The 21,563-nt window shown below is 40.3% G+C and overlaps 2 protein-coding genes across 2 annotated transcripts in view; both read right to left on the reverse strand.

Moving 5' to 3' along the window:
* Positions 1 to 1,369, reverse strand: part of grm2a (glutamate receptor, metabotropic 2a) — a 37,172-nt gene extending 35,803 nt beyond the window's left edge. Inside the window, exon 1 of the mRNA XM_072382221.1 lies at positions 1,172 to 1,369. The gene's annotated coding sequence lies outside the window, so the exon portion shown is untranslated. The remainder of the gene's footprint in view (positions 1 to 1,171) is intronic.
* A 3,370-nt stretch (positions 1,370 to 4,739) lies between these two features.
* Positions 4,740 to 21,563, reverse strand: part of tex264a (testis expressed 264, ER-phagy receptor a) — a 65,662-nt gene continuing 48,838 nt past the window's right edge. The window contains exons 3-4 of the mRNA XM_072382225.1: positions 12,914 to 13,085; positions 4,740 to 5,920 (exon numbers count right to left, since the gene is read on the reverse strand). Coding sequence (XP_072238326.1) covers positions 5,583 to 5,920; positions 12,914 to 13,085 — 510 coding nt within the window. The 3' untranslated portion in view covers positions 4,740 to 5,582. The remainder of the gene's footprint in view (positions 5,921 to 12,913; positions 13,086 to 21,563) is intronic.

The raw sequence follows: 21,563 nt of genomic DNA on the forward strand, positions 1-21,563 counted from the left end.
TTTTCATCTGGATTCAGTAGATGGCAGTGGGGAATGTTCATCTCCAGTCAGCCATGAGCTGAATTATTTACAATAATCAACATCTTTAGCTGTGAGTCCTGGGCTCACACATCATTCCACTTTCTTAGTTTTAAAGGAGCATATACTGGCATCCCTACAGTCATCTCGTTATGTAAGAAATTCAGAAATGTGCCTCTGATGTAACAATGGTTGATTAAACAGCTTACCAATTATTTGCTTTAACATAAATCTGTGTGTGAGTTGACTGCAGAGCACACTGAGGGCTGTTTTTGTGTTTAATCTGCTGAACATGCAGCAGATATGCCACAGGGACTGGAGGAAGCTTCCACAGTACATTTTGCTTCCCTTAATAGCTTTGTCCAGTATTAACACTGCAGCCTCACAGTTTTTGTTAAGGGTATACGTTCTTATTCATTCTTGTTTAAAATGGTATTTTGAGCTCTCTGTCTATCAGCTACACATACAGTATAATATAATTCTGCTGATCATTTTGACTCAAACGACAAACATCACATGTAATACCATAATCATCAATACAATCATGTAAACAAGGAAAAAAAAGGAAAATTCAGAAACAAAATATGACATTAGCCTTGTTTGTGAAGATCTAAACGTTGTGACACACAAACTAATTCAAACTGAGTTTCTAAATAGATTTTCAGGCCCTCTTTTGATGGGCAAAATCAGGAGATGTAAGGGTTTGGTGTAGTTATTCTTCGCCTGTTAGGTAGTTATTTTAACAGCCTCACACATTTGGAAAATTTCGCAGATAGTAGACATGGCTGAAGCGAGACTGGCAACAACAACAAAAAAAATAGAACATAAAATAATAATAAATAATGTGGCAAAAAATGTGCACAAACAGTGTTTCGGTAAAACAATGATATCGCCAGAAATGTGTACCTACAAACTACGCACTAATTGAACATGCTATCATCTGTTTCAGATGACTGTCACAATGATTTTCGGATGTAATCTGCACAGGTTTTATCAACCCAATCAAAACGTGAGGTCAGTCCCACAGCAAAGTCAAGCCTGAATAAACACACTGAGTTTACCTTCTCAACAAGCCATCAGTTGAAGTTCAGAGAAATCCAAAAGCAAGCATTCAACGCGCAAAAACAGTCGAGCCAAAAACGCACTGGCTTACCTGTGAAGGGTCCCTCAGTTTCCGGCGCAGCTGTGCAGTGAATTTTCTGTGTAAACCGAAGGCATATCCTTCGCTGCAGTCTTGCTTTTTAATCTAAAAACAACTGGGACAGTAGGTTACAGTGGAGCTGCGTGAATGGATGAAGGAGGTGAGTGTTGCTGCCTCAAGTTTGAACCGCGTACAGCTGAGCCGCGCGCCAGGAGCTGTCCGTGGTGCTGAAAAAGCATCAACCACACAGACACACACGCACGCACACGCGCACACGGAGCAGCCGCCGGATTCCTGGAGGTCTGATGCTGCTGTCAGCGCTTCAAAAGTCACACTTCCTCAACGCGCTTGAAACAAATGCAACAGACACCCACATCTTCATTCTGCTCTTAAGGGGCTCCGCAATGTTGAGATAGAACTGCGATAGAACTAAATGCAGCTACATTGATTTAATAACCAGCCTTGGGCGGGAAGAAAAAAGGAAGAAAAAAATAGATTCAGATCAGCTCTATTAGATCAAGCGCAGAAAAAAAATCCTGCAATCGGACACAAAGTTTGAATTCAACCTGTTACTCGAGCAAGCTGCGCAAAAACATCACTTACTATTGATAAGATAAATATAACTCCCTTCAACTTTAACAATGTTTTCATTCTTGAGAAAAGATTACTGAACGATTACTGGCACTGATGCACAGATGCCTATCCTGCCTCACGCAAGAGTAGTCCTGAGGATACTCTGTCTCGCTGCACCGCGGTGCCACAATGATGTAATTTTCGGGTTAATGGAAACGGTTGTGTGATTTATCTCAGCCGCTTGCAATTTAGGAAGCTCTCGCCTTTGAGTATCAGTGTATTTAAGAATCGCTCCTATTTGTTGAATCGGCCTGGAGGAGGGCACAGTTGATTAAAATAGCGATGCTCTGGAGACTGATTATCGTCAGTGGTGGAAATTTTTATTTGGCATCAGCAAGCAAGTTGTGACAGGACACGTTAAAAGTGTGAGGTCACTCCCAGATGGCACAGTGATGCGCGCAGAGGACACGCGGCTTCTGAGGGATGAGCTGCGACCCTTCGCTCTCCTCTACCAAGAGCAGCCTCAGACCCGCATTGGTTGGCATCTAAATTTGTGCGCTGAAACATCTCCTTCTCTCTTCACGGGCTTGCAGTGTTGTGAGATTAATAATTAACATCACGGGAGGGCAATAATCTCCATGCCCTGGAAGCTGCATGACACCCATGTGGGTTTCACGATTAATTAAATCAGTTGATGACCCACTGCGTCGGCGCAGTCTCCCCTCCACACTGATTTTCGTTTTTGCCTTTGGACAAAGGTTGTGGGTGCCAGTATTAAAACTGAAAGCGCAACAGACGTGCGGTGAGGGCATCTGTCCCTGCAGACTCATCACACCTCTGCAGACAGAGGCTACGCAAATAAAATATTACCAAGGCTTTGTTGAGGGACAGTTAAACAACATGGTGGTAAATTTTCTGGACAACCGGAGGTGATACATATGGACTGATTCAATGTAAAAGCAGCACTTTCATGTCAAGGTGTTTCCTTTTGCATTAGCAGACAAAAGAGCCTCAGTCCTCTTTGGTATATTTTGACTCTAAACTCTGCTGGTCTTCTTCCAAAAAGATCACGTCTGATGTTTGTTGTTCCAAAATGAACCGCTGGTTTGCGAGTGGGTTTTCATCTGAACATTGTATTTTTCAAAAATAGTGATGCAGATTTACCACACACTTCTTGTGCAGCTGGAAGAGTCCACAAAAGCTTGAGCGACATGAAGTTTCCGAGGCTGATACTGATGTTTGTAAATTCAATAATCAGCTGAGAGAATATCCATTTTAATGCTTCAGCATGATGCAGAGGTGTTAAGTTGACTTTTTAATGAACACACAACAGCTGAGAAATATACATCCCAGGGTCACTAATAACAGAGGCCTATTTTCTGTTAACAATACACAAATATCTCCTCGATGTCAGACAAACCAGAGAATGGTACACTTATTATATTCTTTCACGGATGGCATGTTAATCTGTAAGTGTCATACCAATTATGATATTGTATTGCACAGAAAACATTTGTATTTATAGGTCATGATACTCATTAAGGATCCCAGCCTAAAGACAAGGCATTTCCATCAGAAGTTTGCTTGGAGCCTATTAACCCTCTTGTGACCAAATCGATGCAGCTCTTGCGGGAAATCATTCCGATACAATAGCTTTTTGTATTAAGCATGTATACTCTTCCTAATGATACTTACAAATGTAGATTTTCCATTATATTTAGCACCTGGTTTAGATGTACCAGGGGGAGTTGCTTCCCAAAGAAAATCTCAAAACAAATGTACTTCATTTGCTCAACTTGCACTGAAAAAACAGCCAGTCTTTTTCTTCAACATTTCTTCTTTATTCAGCTTCTGTATTCATATCTGTGCCTGAACAAAGCAGCAGCTCTGGCAGTCACCACATTGTGAAGCCTTAAAAGCAGTTAGCCTTTAAGAGAAAGCTGAATAACCTTTCTGCCTCATCAATGGCTTCTCAACAACAATGCGCAGCACTGCCACTGACACTATTACATCTGCCCGTCTCTGTTGGGAGACAAATGAAAATGGACGACTGTCCCCAGAGTGCATAGGAAAATCATTTGGCTGTATGTTAGAAAACTTAAAAGTGGTATTTTTTAACAAGCATCTGTGAAGGAAATGGGTAGTACAACCCCAATTTAAAAAATGTCGGGATGCTATGTAAAATATAATTAAAAACAGAAAGCAATGATGTACAAATCTCGGAAACTAATGCACTATTCACAGTACAACAATGAAAATATATCATATGTTAAATGGGAGACATTTCACTATTTCATGACAAATATTCACTCATCTCATATTTGATGGCAGGAACACAACTCAAAAAAGTTGGGACAGGGTCACGTTTACCACTGTGTAACATTCCCTCTTCCTTTAACAACAGTCTGTAAACATCTGGGAACTGAGGAGACCAGTTGATGGACTCTTGGGAGAGGAATGGTCTCCCATTCTTGTGTGATATAGGATTCTAGCTGCTAAACACCCCTGAGTCTTCTTTGACATATTCTTTCTTTCATGATGCACCAAATGTGTTCAGATGGACTGCGGCAGTTCAGTCCAGCCCCAGATTCTTCTACTGTAGTACTATAAAGCCATTCTGTAGTACCAGATGCAGTCTATGTTTCAGCAAGGTCTTGCTGAAATTGACATGGAATTCCCTGAAATGTGTATGTCATGTGGATGGGATCATATGTTCCTCTAAAACCTTGACATACCTTTTCAGATGAGCAAGTTGCCAGTTTCATAGGCACTAATGCACCCCCGGACCATCAGAGAAGCAGGGTTTTGAACTGGGAGCTGATAACAAGCTGGACGGTCCCTCTTATATTATTCTGAAGAATAGTGTCCATTATTTCCAAGAAGATGTTTCATATTACGATTTGTCTAACCACAAAAAAAGTTTTCACTTTGCGTCCCAACTGTTTTAGAATTGGGGTCGTATTTTTGTGAGTGTGTGTGAAATAAATGCATGCACAACTCATTCATATTAAATGAACTTTCCATTTGAAAATTTTATTTCACACAGAGAAACACAAACAATGTGTGGGTGCATTTCTAAATTGCCAAAATCAGCAACGCCAACCTACAAACATGTCACAACTAGTCTCGGATAGTAAGGGAAATTTTGGCTACGACAGGAAAAAGCTAAGAGTGGTTTTACATACCAAGTATAGAAAGACGACATTACATAAAAAAGCAATTATTTGAGCATAGAGTGACACAATAAAATATTCTGTACAGTCTCAAAGGGAAAACATCATGTTCCAGTGGGGATGTTGATGTTGAGACCGAGCTGTTTCGCTGCCTCAGGATGCTGTGTAAAAAACACAATGAAGCAGCTCCATTTACTCTCTACAGCGGCAGCTCCTGCATGTTTGGACTCCATCATTACTGTACATCAAGACACCAAACTTAGGTCATGTTCACAAACACGTGAAATACATTTCTTCGGGACATCGCCCGATTAGGTGGGGTAAAACATCAATCGTCGTACAAACGCTGTTTGATGATCCAGGATAGTTGGTGTCAATGCAGTTAAAACATGTTTTACCTCTAATTTTGCTGCACATAGTGTGCAGAGCCACTCGTTGTTGTTCTGCACTGACAGGGCTGAAATACATTATGAGGAATTATTTCCAGAAATTGCGATTACTGTTAAACATAAAGAACAGGCTTCAAACAAAGATTTTTAGAAGGTGCGGAAATATGTTGGTCATGGCATTTAGATCCACCAACAATATTACTTGACAGATAACCAACAACAGCACTGAGAAGCTCTCTACCATGCCAGTGTTACATGGCTACAACCCTGATCTCCTATGTATCCTTCCTACTCCTCTCCATCTCCCAAGGGCTCCTTCTCAACCACCAGTTCAGCTGCTTCTTTAGCTCCTTTTTCGCCCTCAGGGACGTCCTCGCTGTCATCCTTGTCCTCCTGCTCCTCCTGATCCATGTCAAGCTCCTCAAAAGACGAGCCGCTGCCCAAAGATTCGTTCGAGCTTCTGTCGCTTTGGTCCATATGCTTAATATCTTCGTTTGTATCCATTACGTCCCTCAGCGGCAGAGACGAGGCCAGGGAGGCAGCCGTGGACGCTGCCAGAGATGTTTCTCGGCTGTCCCATGGCACGCCGCCGCTCACTGAACTCACGTCACTGTGGGAATCTGCACCTGCAGCGAAGTGAAAGACAAGACAGATTAAATAGGTTGTACGAGAGAGAGCTGTGAGAAACTAACCAAACAAAATCATTACAGGAAAAGAATGCTAACTTTAAATGAGGTGAGTGATGAATATTGTGCCGATTGATCAAAAACACGCTGTGATAGTTTAAAGTTTGAGCTGTGAAACCAGAGGATGAGTCAGGAATTCATTAGGATTCCTCTCTCTTAGGACTAATTTTCAAGTTGTTTAAATATTTTAATCTTGAACAAGTTGTGGAACTGGCCAAATTATCTCCAGCAATGCCAGCAACGCCTAGTTTTTTCCATATATTGGTTAATGCAGTAACATTCCGCTCAGTGAAGCTAATGACGCGAGGCTGTGAAGACACTGAGGGTTTAAATGTACTGTACCATCCTTTGATCTGAGATGAGAACGTTAATGGTGGTGTTATAAAACTACTTAGTCACTTACAATTCACCAGATATAGCTCAGAGGAAATCATGCTTATTAGCTGAGCTCAGAAAAAGCAGATTGTTATTGGTACGGTGTCAAAACATCTTTTATGTAACACCGTGGATGAGTCAGTATCATAATGATATTGAATCCGATCATCGTGTACTTTATCCGGTGCAGTTCACTGGAACTTTGCTGAAAGGAAATGCTCTTGCTGGTGGAGGCTGCAGCACATTGTACATCTGTAATCATGGTGAGCACGCATTTGCTTAATTGATGGAGATTTCCTCGCCGACATGATCAGTTTGCAAATGCTCTCCGTCTCGACCTGAATCTAATTGGCCTTTGATCTATGATTCACTGTGACCCAATCACTATTCATTATCGCTCTTCAGGTCTTTTTGTGTGAGAAGTCGGGAAGGTTATTGTTGTAATGCGCATTGCTCAGCTGTTGCAAAAAAAAAAGGTAGAGAGAATAAAGGATTTACAGGAAGGTTGATTATAAACTGTCCCACAGCCCAGGGTCTGTGGAGATGCTAACAGCATAAACCGAACAAGTGTGACAAACGAAAAAATATGAGGCCTCCTTAAAATTACAAGGGAAACAACAGTAGGTGCCAGGACTTGCAAATGCAAGAAGCAAACCATACCTCCCACCCACACAACAAATATCTCTGAGTGATCTCACCACAGTTGGTCTCCTTGAAGAGAGAGCTGGATGAAAAGAGCGTGAACAAAACCCACCGAAAAGAAATATTTTTTAATTACAAACAGATTCCTAAACACCATTTTGAGCGGTGTTCAAAACATTTTAAGCGTCGGCTCCCATGTTGTTGTACAGTGATCTAATACTTTATTGCTGCATTCTGTAATGTGCACTCAAGGTGCCTCTTTTGTTGCTATAAAGTACAATGACTGCCTTCTAATTAGATGCGCTTGACAGATCAAATCTGACTTGACTTGACTATCCCACTGGACACTAAAGCACCACTGTGCTGCCCTGCTTTCACACTCCAAATAAGTGTCATGCGCACATCTATGTGGCTTTGAACTAAATGTGTCATCAGGGACAGAAATACGACAATGAGTCTCCAAGTTGCCCCCTAAGGTCAGCCATTTCTTTGCATTTATTTGAATCTCAGCAATCTAATTATCACGTCCAACAAATCTGATCCTGTCTGCAGTGTGAAGTATTCTACATGAGAGGTCTACTTGGGTTATGTATGGTCTCTATTCATGGGTCTGTTGATTAGGTAGCAAGTCCAAACAAAACCAGTGGGAAAGTTCCTCAGTGGAACATGCATGGTGTGAATGTGATTTGACATGGTGCAATTGGTTTGAAATAAAACACGCACGGGTTTATATTGGGATTTAAATCCCATTTGCATGTCATAGGAAAAATTTCCAGACTCATTTAATTTGCAATAGAAGCAGTTGGATGGAGAACCCACCCAAGGAAAAGCCACAGCATACTGGGCAACTTTTACCTTCTCTACAGATGCAAGCGATTCCTAAAATCGGTGCTGTGGGTTGAAGCCTGTGAATAGCTTTAGATAACATTTGCCTAAATTAGTTGCTGAGTTGGGCCCAGTGGGATTATTTGCAGCAAATTAAGGGCTCGTTCGAGCTGTTTGTAACAGAGGAGAGGATTTTTCAGGAAGTAATTAGACAAAGACAGGGCTGAGACACGCCGAGGGGTTTGGAGAATCTGTCTTACTGGATGGAAAGAAAAGTCTGACATGAAATGCATAAACTGAAGTTATGAAATGGTAACAATGATCTTGTATATGATTGAGGGACTGGAGCTAGAAGCACTTAGGGATACCTATCATGAGATGCTTGAGTAAACACACATTTGTTGAACTGTGCCAGTGTGTCCCAGAAAAACCCCATGTTTCTCATAGTAAACAATGCAATATATTTTGAGAATGATATTTTCAAAAAACATTAATACTGAAAAAGTCTTACTGTAAAGTTTTATCAGCTTGTTATGAGGTTTGCTTCTACCTTTCGTCACACAGCTTTATTTTTCCTTCTGCCACCGAAGCCTGAGGCAGCCCCTTGAACTGTATAGCAAAAGAGTTTTGAAGTCTGGCAAACTGAGTGTGAATAATCCTTTATTTTTTTCAAACAAATGCAACATCTGCCTTTCGAACACTTCAGCACCACAGATTGAATTCTAAATGCCCGATCTACAAAGCAGTGGTAGGATCTTTGTTTTGGCCTTTTCACTAACTGGCACAGACCATCAACACAGTCCTACATATATTATTTAGATCTTTGTTGCTGTTCTCATGTCCCAGGACAGAGCCATACCACCAAAATATAAAGTGCTGTAAATCTGTAGCATAAGTGCAAAACGTTTCAAAAGTTACCTTTTGACAAGTATTTCTGACTTAACTATTTTTCATCAATCTTTTGAAATGAAAATTAAAATAGGCACATGAACGTAGGACAAAGGATGTGTACCGAAGCTCAGCATAAAACAAGTTTTAAAAGACCACAGCTGAGGTCAAACTAACTGAACATTTCTGACATTATTATCATTATTTCTCATCATCATTATATAGTAGAGCTGCATAAGACACCCAAAGAACAGCAACTATCAGCACTCATTAGTAAAGGAACACATCTGCTGTGAAACATAAACGTACAATTTCAGCTATTATCATGGTATCGTGACCATAAGGTTTTATCAAATCCGTTAAGCACAGATTTATCAAAGAGAATTTGTCCATTCATCAATCCATTCATTTTCTATGCCCACTTTATCCAGTTCAAGGTTGCAGAGGGCTGGAGCATATCCCAGATAACATCAGGCGAGAGGCAGGAATCACCCTGGACAATCACCAGTCCATCACTGGGCCAGCACAGAAAAATAACCACACACACTCTCACATTCACTCCAATGATCAATTTGGAATCACCACTGAATGTCCCTGAAGAAAACCCGTGCATGCAAACTCCACACAGAAAGGCCCCAGTCGGGATCTGAATCAGGAACCTTTTAGCTGTGACAGGCGTTAACCACCACACCACTGTGCAGCCGTGTCAAAGAACAGTCTCCTGTAAATGTGTTGGACAAAAAATGCCTCCGTTTTCCATTTTGGGCAGGTAAGTTTGTCAACTGGGCGAATAAAACGCATCAGTCAATTGCCTGAAAGGTCTGGAGAGTAGCAATCTCTATCACTTTACACACAGTGGTCGCGCTATAGCAACACAGATGTGTCTTTGTGCTATTTCAGTACTTTCTAAGACCAAGCAGTTCCCATGGAATCAGAGGAGTGACAGCAGTGGAATAAATTAGAGCACTGTTTCACTGTTCCAGCATGTGTTTAAATGGTATCAATTTATTTAAACACAACATCATTTTTTCCAAATCTTTACCCGAGTTCGCTTCAATCGAAGCCTCAAAGGAGTTATACGAATGATTTTACAACAGTCCAGTAAAGATCTAAGCTGTAGCTGGTAAACAAGGAATAAAAATCCTTTTTCGACATGTTCCCTTTAATGACATCGAACTTGATGCGTTTGGACTCACTGTGGGGCGCCCCAGTCAAACCAGCTTTGCTATTGGTACTTACAGCTAAGCTTTTGAAAGGATCAGATTCAAATTGCCACGGCTTCTGCTTGGCCCCAACATCACTGCTTGCAGCTGTATTTATGCAATTATTTCAATTTACAAACAGACATTGAGTTGAAGTATGTATCCAATTGCAGTATCTAATAAGCATGCCATGCTCTTTCTCCATGAAGTAAAACATAATCCATAAAGGTGAGATTAAAGGATTCCCACAGGTTTGTTTTAAGGGAAGGCTGTTCTGCCTCTTCGATCTAGACTTAATAATATATACACTACTTCATAAAATAGATTACAGTGATAGCCTGGGAGCCCTACACACAAGGAAGTAGACATGAATCTGTCTGATAAACGTAACTCCTCTCAGTAAAAACGTTATCGCTCTACCATCACCAAACACACAACAGCTCCTTCTCACACTCAAGTGAATAACAGTATCTCAAACATAAGATATTTTTTTTATATAATCCTCTGCTAAATTAATCCGTGAAACCAACCTTTACATAAATTTACAAGCAGAATAAACTCAATGACTATTTGCTTCAATGTGATGCCGGAGATGATGACTTTTACCATGATGTTCTAAATACAGAGAAAAAATATATGTTTCAGCACTTTGAAATAGGATTTTTTTTTCTTGTCATCGTAGCTTTGGACACAGCAGCTGTATCTATGTGAGTGCATGTTGCAGCTCGGCCTCAGATTCAGCTTGGGGCTCTCCAGAGTGTTTGTATTTTTATGCATTAGATTCATAAACCCTTTTTTTTTTTTTAGCACATGTTGAAACATATCCAGCCTGCACGGATGCATCTTCATGTCAGCTCACACAGCCTTCAGTAGACTCACGTCTAATCGTGTCTTTACACTGACATTGTATTAAAATACTGCCTCTCTACACAGCAAATACCAAATTTCCATTTGTGCAAATCCCACATGTTAATTAGTGACCTTAAACAGAAAGTTTGAACCCAACTATATCTCCTAAGGCCTGCAGTGTTATTTAACCATCTCGATGTTTCGGTGTGAGTTGCAGGGCTGTGGAGATGGCAGATAAAAAGGTTTTTGCCTTTTTTGGAATGTGATGGAATCTGGCTTGTGGTGCTCAAAGTGACAAAAAATATATATATATAAAGCTTTGAAAGAGTCGTCCAGAAATCGTGACCCAGTTACTCAAGTAAATCTCAAAACTTTGTTGTGAGCAGTTTTAATGTAGGAACTACTCTATTTTACTCTATTCTATCACTGCACAGCAAAAGGGGGTTTATATAAAATACATGATGTCAAAACAACAAAAGGTTTGGACACATTGGCCCTTTGTGGGTGTGAGAGTGTGTGTGTCTGTCTACACTAAGAAATAGAGACATTATTCTAGTTACTTTCCCCACCTGTGTCTATAAATCATGCAATATCAAGCTCATGTTATATGGAAGAACTCAGTCTTATTTTATTAACTTTCTCATTTGTTAGAAAGAAAAGCATTAATCAAAACTTTATCTCGATCTAGTGATGGTGACAAAACTAATTAAAAGTTGTGGTTAGCCTTGACTCACAGTGCAGCAGAATGTCAGTTGCTTTAGAGCACACAGTCCTGCTGTATTTGTCTTTAGAAAGGCCTTTGTCAGTCTCGGGTGATGTCACTTTAACAGGGGCCCCTATCTAAACATGCCAAAACTTATCAACATGTACATATCGCATAAAACCTTCTCCCTGATACATATTCTACATTAACGCTGTGTTTACAAGTTTTGAGCTCAAAGCGGATGGTACCCACCCACCTCCACCCACCCTGTCCCAACAACACAACAACATTTTCTTTCACCTGTGATTTGTGCACTGACAAAGTCAATACTGCCATGGCAACAACTGACGAGTCAAGCAAGTCTCAAAGAGTAATGACGGCACAGAAGACTTTGCGCTTGAAGACACATACTTGTAACGACAGAACAATTACAGAGACTCGTTTATCACATGTCCTCAGTGATCAGGGGCAGGAGAGAAGTCAGCGTGGTGTCAGACAAAATAAAAGTGTCACCCCCCCTCCGTCTGCTTCAAACTGATTCAAGTTAAAGGAACAAAAAGACAGAGCTGTGTTTGCATCACCAAGCTTTGTTATACTGCAAGTACATGACACCACAGACCCTTGAAAAGAAAAAAAATGATGCAACCTTGGGTGTGGTCAGAAGGGAGCTCCGTGCACCAGGAGCCTGTACTATGAAGCAGGATTATTGGCTTAGTGAGTTGAACTTCAGGTTCGGCTACAGATTTTCAGTATCACAAAGCTCGTTCATTTCTTACCGGGTTGCAACACCACGGAAACTAATACTGGAAACCTAATCTTCCCCAGAGCAGGTTAGGTTTCCAGCATGACAGATCAACACATGTAAAAGGTAAAAGCAACGCCTCTTGAACAATCGATTGTCTTACAGAATTAATTGAAAGAAAAAAAAATACATCTGTGCATAGACAGAAAACAGAGGCTGATTACTCCAAATCTTGTTCCTGTTAACATTTTGTTTTCTGCCATATATAATTTTATATATTATAATTGCGATAATTTATCTGATGCCAACTATGGGAATCTTACACCGATGCACACATACCCAGAGACGGAAAACCTGCGCTGACTGACGAAGTTGCTAACCAGCGTTGCAGTACTGCTTAGCTGATCTCTATTGTTGCAGTTAGTTAAACCCAATCACCTAAACAAACCCTGGAGATGTGGAACCTGCTTTGTAGTACAGGCCCCTGACCAGGTGAGATTCTAAACCACTGGAGGTAATAAAAAAAACATGGCTTTCAGGTGATGTTAAGTTACTGTTTTGCAGTCTTTCTTTAATTCTTCCAACTTTTCAGTCCCATTTGAACAGTTGATTTTTTTATCTGTTTGTTTATGAGGTATATTTGTTAGGGGCTATCAGTTATTTCACGTGGAAGACCTGGCAGCATTCAAAAACGTGTCAAATTTTACCTGTAATGTCAGTTCCTCTATCCTCATCAGAATCGTCCTCTTTTACGTCTGTTTTGAGATCCTCTTTCATTTCTGGCACAAAGAAGTCTGTTTGGCGAGACAGCGGAACCATATAATTTGTGACATCTGAACTGCAGATCTCAATGGTGGGGAAGGCACAGAGTTTCCTCTCCTGCACAAGTGAAAGAAGAAAAAGACAAAATGGAAAGTAAGAGTAAGACATGGTGTGCCCCAATATTGTCACAAAGATAAATGGAATTTTTTCTATAGTTGAGTAAAATCCTTGAAATCGAGGGCATTCCTCATTTCAGGGGAATCTCACACATCCATAAACTTTAGGTTAACCAGCATGGTAAGTCTTTAGTGTGTCTTACTGAATCGATCAAACTACATCTAATTTGTTTGCTTCATTCCTTTAATCCTGCAGAAGCACGACACCACCTTAAAACACTCAAAGGCAGAATCAAACATCATCAACGCTTGCGTTTTCTCTGCTCATACTCCTCACGTCAAATGTAAAACCTGATCACTGCAAAGAGTTCGAGACGGTAGACAAAGAGGAATGATAAGTCTTGAATGAATTTGGAGTGAGATGTAAAATGTCTTCATGTTGCTGACATAACACTGTTTTTCAAACTTTAATATGAATATAAGCCCTCCCATGTGAGTCCATTAAAGTTTCATTACCATCCACATCGATGCGTCAACATTTGCACTCTCCAGTGGTGTGGGTAGAAAGCGAGGAGTTTATAAATATTATACCATATTTTCTCTAAAGAGGGCATTAGCCTTGCATAATTTTGCTTCATGCTTTCCTATACTGCGCAAGGGATTGCAGAGGAGTGATCTATCGGAGGCGCCATCACCGGACAGCTGCAGGACACAGGGGTAGCTACACGAGCTGGTCTCAGTTATGACTGGTAGAAAAGTGACAGATTAATGTTTTACTGTGAGATGCAACAGTGGAATATACGACCAAAATAGTTTGACAACAGATTCGGTGTCAACACTACACATCCATCAAAATCATACTGATTTATGTGTGCTGTGCTCTTCTGAAAGGTCATTCTGAAGACTTTTCTCCTGGATTACTTTTGCATTTCCTTGCGAAACAGTGTCAACACGAGGAGATGGGTTTCATGGCTAGAACACCCTGCCAGTTGCTGGAGACCCAATTTTGAAATGAAACTCGACTAATAACAGTTATTGACTGTTCTGATGACTCTCTCCTAGGATATGTGCTATTAAAACACACATCAAACATTTTAAAGTCCTCAGTGTTTATCACATATTTTGAACAGCAAACCCACTATTATTTTATGTGTGCAACAGATTCTGGGTCAGAAAGTCCATAAAAGGGCCACGCTCTACAGTTACTGTCTGAAAACCTTTACTGCTTTTCCCAGTCAGCAGTAAAGATACCAGCTCAGTGCCCCATGGTGCTGCTTTTGGTTGCAGTTTCCAGCTGATAGGCAACAATGAAAGTAAAGCAAGTCTTCACAGCTTTTAGATAACAGACTTCCGGTTATGTTCTTACCATGTTCTCGCTGATTCATTTTACACCTTTGATGATCAGTGCTAATGGGGAATAGCTAGTTGGTGTTGCTTTTTGTAATAGGAGGATGTAGCAAAAACAAGCTAATACAATGTTCCGCTGCATTTTTGTTGTCCATTAAAAGACAAGCAACCTCTGCTTTCAAAAAGCAGAAAAAAAAAATCTACACAATCAGCGGCTTGATGTTTTGCTGCGACATTCAATTTGCTATAAATGTGGTTGTACAAACAGAGGTTACTTAGGTGTCCGGCTAATGAAAGCCCTTATCCAAAAACACTAACCATTGTGTGCTGTCAAATAATTTGGTGGCAATTGAATGTGTTGGTGTCTTATCTGAATTACACTCCTGGTGCTTTCTGTAACATACGACAATGACAATCCGACTGAGACCAAGCAACACGCATCACTTTGCACATGTGTGAACTGCTGCAGTAAGATTAATGGCAGCCACACACAGCAGAGGTGGGTTCATTTGGGCTCTGATCAGCTTTTCAATGGAATCTGAAAGATTGCATCACCAAAGAAAAGTGTTTTGAGTTGTAGCTGAAGCTTTTGTTCTCCGTATGATTAACAATCAACGTGTTCTACTGCTCCCATCTATGTGCATTTTTGACACAATGTTGCACCTTTGTTACTTACAGTCTTTTATTTTGTGTGAGTCTGGGGGGGTTTCCTCATGTGACAAAGTGACTGTGTGGAGATCATGTCCTCTGGTGAAGTAAAGATCAAGTTTTGTCCTCGAGCTGATAACAGCCACACTGATAATATAGTATCGTTAAACTCTCATAGATATAACATAAAATGTTTAACAAGCTCAAACGTGTAGAAAAATGTATATTTTCCTCCAAGTTACTTTCCACAACCACTGCACCCTTGTTACACTAATATTCGTTGCTATGGCGAGATGACAAAACCCTGACTCTAAAAGGACTCTTAAATAACTTTTTTTCTTTATGTTCACTGGCATGAATGAAGCCATGTGAGAGATTAACAGAAAAGTCTGAAAGACTGAATGCCATCACTGTCACATTAATCAAGCCATCAACATGTATATACCAGCAGCCATACAATTCATGACGTAACTCATGTGAGAAGAGCTTAGGTTTACCATGAACAGCTGATGTCAGGAGGCAGTGCTCCTCTGCTCGCAGTGAAGGCAGCAGTTGTATACAGACACCATAGACTTTGCCCCACTCTCTCCTTGCAACTTACATGTATGTGAACCTCTTCGTTGTTGTACATTTCCTGTTATGTCTTATTCTGTTATACCTGTGCTGCGCTCCGGTTTAAACTGAGGTTGAAAGGAAGTGCTTCATCTGACCATAGGGTTCAGACAAAGGGATAATTTGCAGTCTTCATATGTCACTACTTACCAATGTGAAATAAATGACAATGGCGGACTTTGAGAGGAAGGATTTTCTTTGATGATCTTTAAACTAAGACAGCTTGATTCCTTTAAATACCACATCTGTATAACCAATGCCACCGTTTACCTAATAAGTTGTGTATTCCACAAGTCATGTATGTCGAAGTTCTTTTTAACACATCAAAAACATGCTGTCACCCTTTTAATTCAGATTTAATGCTCATACTGCTCTGCCTCCCACTGTATGAATGTTGTCACAATCTCAAAAATTGACATCCCCTGTAAAGGCTGTGTCACAAAAACGGTTCTTCGAAGCTTCTTTGGTGGGAAAATGTAGATGCTCTACCAGCAGTCACCTGCTTAATTTCCTATAGGTCAGGGTGATGCCTGCGATTGATTCATTTTAACGTAATCCTTGCAGAATAATGTCATTGGAGCTGGTAAGAATCACTCGGCAGCCTCCAGCCCTGGGCCTGCGTATGCAAATCAGTGCCCATCTCCTTGAACCTGCTCAGATAATGAGCAGGGAACTCGAAACAAAGGCAGCTGAATGTACTGTAAGCAGACATGCACACAAACACAGACACGTCTCCGAGGGATTCTGTAACGGATGAGTCAAAGAACACAGCATGTGAGGAAGATGTGTATGTGTGCATTACTGACAGCAACATTTACCTCGTTAAAACAGGGACGTTTTCATAGCTGCAATACTCTCCAAGTTTAAACCCCTGTGGAAGGATAGACTGCAGGATCTACACTCGACTACCTCAACTTATTAACACATCAGTGAGGCATCAAATCACCTCCTTTTATTTTTGGTAGAAATTATTCCTGAATATTACCATGTGTTTGTGACAGTACTGGATTTTACTCTACTATATGTGCTGTACTCTAACTACTGAATCATTTACTACATTATTACTATTTTTTTTCTTTCAAAACAGAACATAACAAAGGACATTTTTCAACAAAGTTAGAGCTGAAGCTAATTTATGTTACTTCAAAAATCCAAGTAGGTGATGGAGGAAATGCCAGAATTGAGGCTTCAAAATGATAGCACACAAACCAAAGCATAATATCAAGGTGGCTATTTGAATCTTTTCTAAAGAGTAAATTATTTTATCATAAACCCAAAGAAATGTGTCAGACTGTGACTTGTGACTACTCTAAGTATGAAGTATGAAGAGCCTTCCTACCAGATGCCTAAATGATTATCAAATTGTGCTCCAACCTGCAGGTATTTTACAACACTTAATCTGTGGTTATGATACTCATGTTAATCTAATTTTCTTTTGATATCTAGAAGGCTGCCCTTTGATGTATTTTAAAATAATTTATTGACAGCACACACGCAGTTCGGGTCATTTCTCATCGTTCTTCCTACTGTTAACATGAAGAACCTCCCCAAAGTAGATGGTAATTTATACATACTTGGCTGCGGCTCCATTTGTCTTCATAATCAGCCCACAAACTATGTGCATATATTAACTAAATTGCTATATGCATTTTAAAGTGGAAGGCATCTGAATGATTTTAGTCATGTGTTCCAGACTCCAGCCAATGGTAAATTCTTTACTCCAAGAAAAATGCTTGCATTTGCTATAAAAAGTATTGAGTATTGAGTTTTTTTCTTTGCTTTACACACCAAGTGGTTTAAAGGGATTATGCCCTGCTCCAAACCTTTACCAAATGTTTGTTTTTACTAGTTTGTGTGTCAGTATCGTAAATGGGAAATTGGCAAAGCTGAATGACACAGACAAGCTTGAAATGTATAGAAATAGCTCGGGGAAATGAGGTGGTAAGTATGCATTGCCATGATGTCATGTCCAAATACCTGCTCACAACTAGCTCGACTTTTGTGAACGCCTATGTAAAATCAAAGGGAAATTATCTTTCTCTGGAAATTATGTTGAATCGTAAACTGTAAAAAGTGCATCGTAAACTGTCATCACACACAAGTATGGAAACAAAGTTTACTTTTCCGATGCACTTGAATGAATGCGGTCCGTCTCAGTGACTAGCCATCCATATCTCCTCTCACTGGGGAAATTAATAAAGAACTGGCTGACAGATTAACAGTCTTGTCATAATCACAGCTAATTTCTAGCTTGAGCGTTTCAATCATTAGACAATGAAGATGTTACATTTCCTCCAAGTGCCCTTTTGTGGTCCATGCATACCATCTTTTCTGTATAGCTCATCATGGAGTCAACATGCATCAACTACGCTCATGCGTGACTTGGAGCTGTTGGGACTCAAATGTGCTCTCTTGCGAGATAGAGAGGCAAATGAGATTGGATAGTCTGAAACAGGTCAGTCGCTCACTGCCTACTGCCTCAGGGCAGATTCAGTGATTATGATGATCACAGTCCATCTTATTCTCTTAAAATGCATACATCATGAGTGGGGGGGGGGGGGGGAGCAGGTGGTATTGTATCAGCATCCTTAACAAAAACATTTTAGTGAGCTCCACACGTACTCAAAACCAGACTTTATACTCTGGATTAAGGCGGCCAGGTTGAGAGGCGTTCACAGTGGTTATTTGGAGATTTCAACATAGACCAAAAGAACCATAATATACCTACTTCACCCTGTGGAGGGTCACAGGAAGGCCAGTTCATCACTGGGCCAACACAGAGAAAAGCATGTACACACAAGCACATATCGACAGTCAATTTAGAAACACGAGCTGACTAAATTAAAGTTTTGGAATGTGGAAGAAAAAAACCAATGCAGGCACATAGAGAACATGCAAACTCCACACAGAGAGCCTCCAACTGAGAACTGAGCCCGTAAACCTCTTGTTGTGAGGTGACAGTGCTAACCATCCCACCACTGTGCTGTGGGTTAGGATCAGGGTTCAACATACTCACACAAAGAGAGTCACTCGTGTCCCCAAAGTTACATTTGGAGGACAGATTTTGTTAGGAACTAATCTGGACCATGGCACAATGGTTGTTAAAGGGCTATGCATGTAACAATAATGTAAGATTTAATTAGTGTATGATACTTTATCAATACCTTAAGGGAAATCGTATTGTTGCAGCTGAAAATATTTAGGAAAAGACAACTAAATAAATGAGTTACAAAATGAAATAAAAATCAGTTGACTAACTGTTGGAAAGTTGAAATGTACCTGATAGAGACAGGTTTTAAATCTCTAGAGATCACCATAATGCCATGGGGGTGTTGTGTTTATAGCCTGGTGACAAGTGAGCTGATGACGTTACATGCGTCATCAGCAGGCAGCACAAGACAGCTCAACATCTGGATGCAGATAGGCTCCTTCAGAGCAACATGTCCAGGATTGCACCATCTGTTGTTAACAAGCACTGTATAGTTTAAGAGCCAGGGGGAGAGGCGTTCAAGTCTGGAATATGTGTATGTGCCGACAGCCTCGTCTCTGCTAACTAATTGCATTCCCAATACTCCCACTGTGTCCTCATCAGCACTCCAAGCCTGTCCATTTTATGTTCAAGTGATCTCACATTCCCAATAATGATCAAGGGATGAAATTATTTAAACTCCCTCCTTCTTACTCTTCCTTTTTCCTACTGCCCTACATCCTTAACACCGTGTCTTAGCTTACTGGATAAGTGGGAGGTGGAAGAGTATTCAAATATCAAAGGTAAGACTGAATGCAGAACACATGTCCAAGCGTCATTTCTACTGAAATGCCCTTGACCGGTACAATTAGACTCTCACACCCCCAGGGCACAACTCTGTGGCTGACCTCTTTCTGCCACTGGAAGACACAAGTGGCAATTCTCCAACTAAATCAATAAAAGTGTCACATACTTTGTCACTGCTTATAAAGCAGCCTCCCAGGACTATTATGATTGCATTAGAGACGATCAACACGAGTTTCATGATCTTCATGAGTCTACAAAGATGACAGCTGAAGAAAATCTAAAGGCTACTCATGTATCCAACCAAGAGAAAAACGATGAGAAAAATGTTATGAATAATTACACAAAGTCACAAAGTCATTGGGGTCATTCATATATGGATAATGCTTATTATTTCCAGTATTAAAAAATACAGAATGAATGCGTCTTTAAAAACAATCCATGTGTGCGTGAGTGAGTGTCGGGCAGATTGGGGGACGCAGATACAGACAGATATAGGGGAGGGTCTCATGAGGCTTTGTCATGTCTGTGACCTCCCTGGCAGCTGCTCTGTGAATACACAGCATCCCTCCTCCAATAGAACTACCAATAAGAGGAAAGGAAACGCAGATAACAACACCTCGGGAGCTTGATTTACTGCATCACCTAACTAGTGCTGAACTATAAATGTGGCCACAGAGTAACTGAGCCATAAATGAAACTTAGAACTGGCAGAGAGCATTTTAGCATTTCATATATTAAATATGTGTTGTCCTTTTGTGTTCCAATGAGTTATACGACTACAAACAATCTTCCACATACAGATGTGCTTTGAAAAATATGACATCAAGAGGCCATTTTTCAAAGATCTAAGCATTAGGCTGGTTTTCCTTTTTATGTCTCATCTCTCATCCCTGCATTTGTGTGCAGTTCAGCGGCTGCTCTGGCAGCTGGCAAGACAGACAAAAAAAAAAAAGAAAAAGACAAGAAGATTCTGACAATTTTCTAAAAACAAGCAGCAACAAAAATGAAGAGGTCGGCTTTGAGATCGACCCAGACAGAGGAGACATTTTTACCTCACTCTGGTCTGTGCTGCGTGTTTTCAGAGGTGCACTACATCAGGTTGCATTGATGACATTTAAAGTGTGTATGCTGAAAAATGGCTAATCACCTCATATACCCGAGTCTTTCTTTCTGCATCTCTGAAGAGTAGACAAGTAAAGAGTCAAGTATTTCCTTAAGTAACCAAAAGAGATTTGATAAGAGAAAATATTTTGTGGTATAGATCAACAGTACTGATTAGATTTTAGTGTTATTCCTGTTTTTTTAAAAATCCCTTTTTTCCCATCATAGGCCTTACCTGAAAATGCAATACAATCTGTAAGAGGAAATTCTTATATTCAGACATTTATTTCAACTAGAAATGTGACCCCGTGTCATTACTTTATATGTTCTTAGATTTATTAATCTTTCCTCCACAAAACAAATTTCAACTGGATGCTGAATGACGTATTAAAAATTCTAGGATATCAAAGAAAAAACAGCCTTAACAAGAAATATGCAAAGCAGGCGGAGGGAAAATGCACACAATTGAAAACTCCTGTTGCAGCGCTTCATGGAAACTCCTGGGATTCAGTAAACATCTGCAGATGAGCATGTATTCGGGAGTAAAACGATTTGATTTCAAATTTTAATTACAGACTCTGTCAAGGCAAGACTTTGCACAGATACCCGGTTTCAAATTCAGACAGTCTGTCACAAATGTGGCATTGAATCAGTGCTTGGCCTTTTATTTTGACCAGAAAGACAGTTCTTGTAAATACATGCTTACACATATTCGTCAATGCTTAGCAATCTTTTGTCCGTCATTGTTAAAGGTTACCTCGGTTATTGTTCGCAGAGAAAGGAAAAATTCCAAATGCTATATGAATGTGTTGTTTTACAGTTTACGGCTGAATGAAAGTCCAGATAAAAATGTTGCTGCTGAGCTCAAAAAACATGTCTCTTCATATGAGGAAAGGTGAGGAAACCACACTGCAAAGAACAGCTCCTGGGTGAATTTCCATTTCCTCCGAACACAGACGTCGCTCACTAGTCTGAAAAAGTTGACATTTGGGAACT

The sequence above is a fragment of the Leuresthes tenuis genome, unplaced genomic scaffold (genome assembly GCF_036924035.1).
Source record: "Leuresthes tenuis unplaced genomic scaffold, fLeuTen1.0.hap1 SCAF_3, whole genome shotgun sequence".
In the NCBI taxonomy this organism is placed as follows: domain Eukaryota; kingdom Metazoa; phylum Chordata; class Actinopteri; order Atheriniformes; family Atherinopsidae; genus Leuresthes; species Leuresthes tenuis.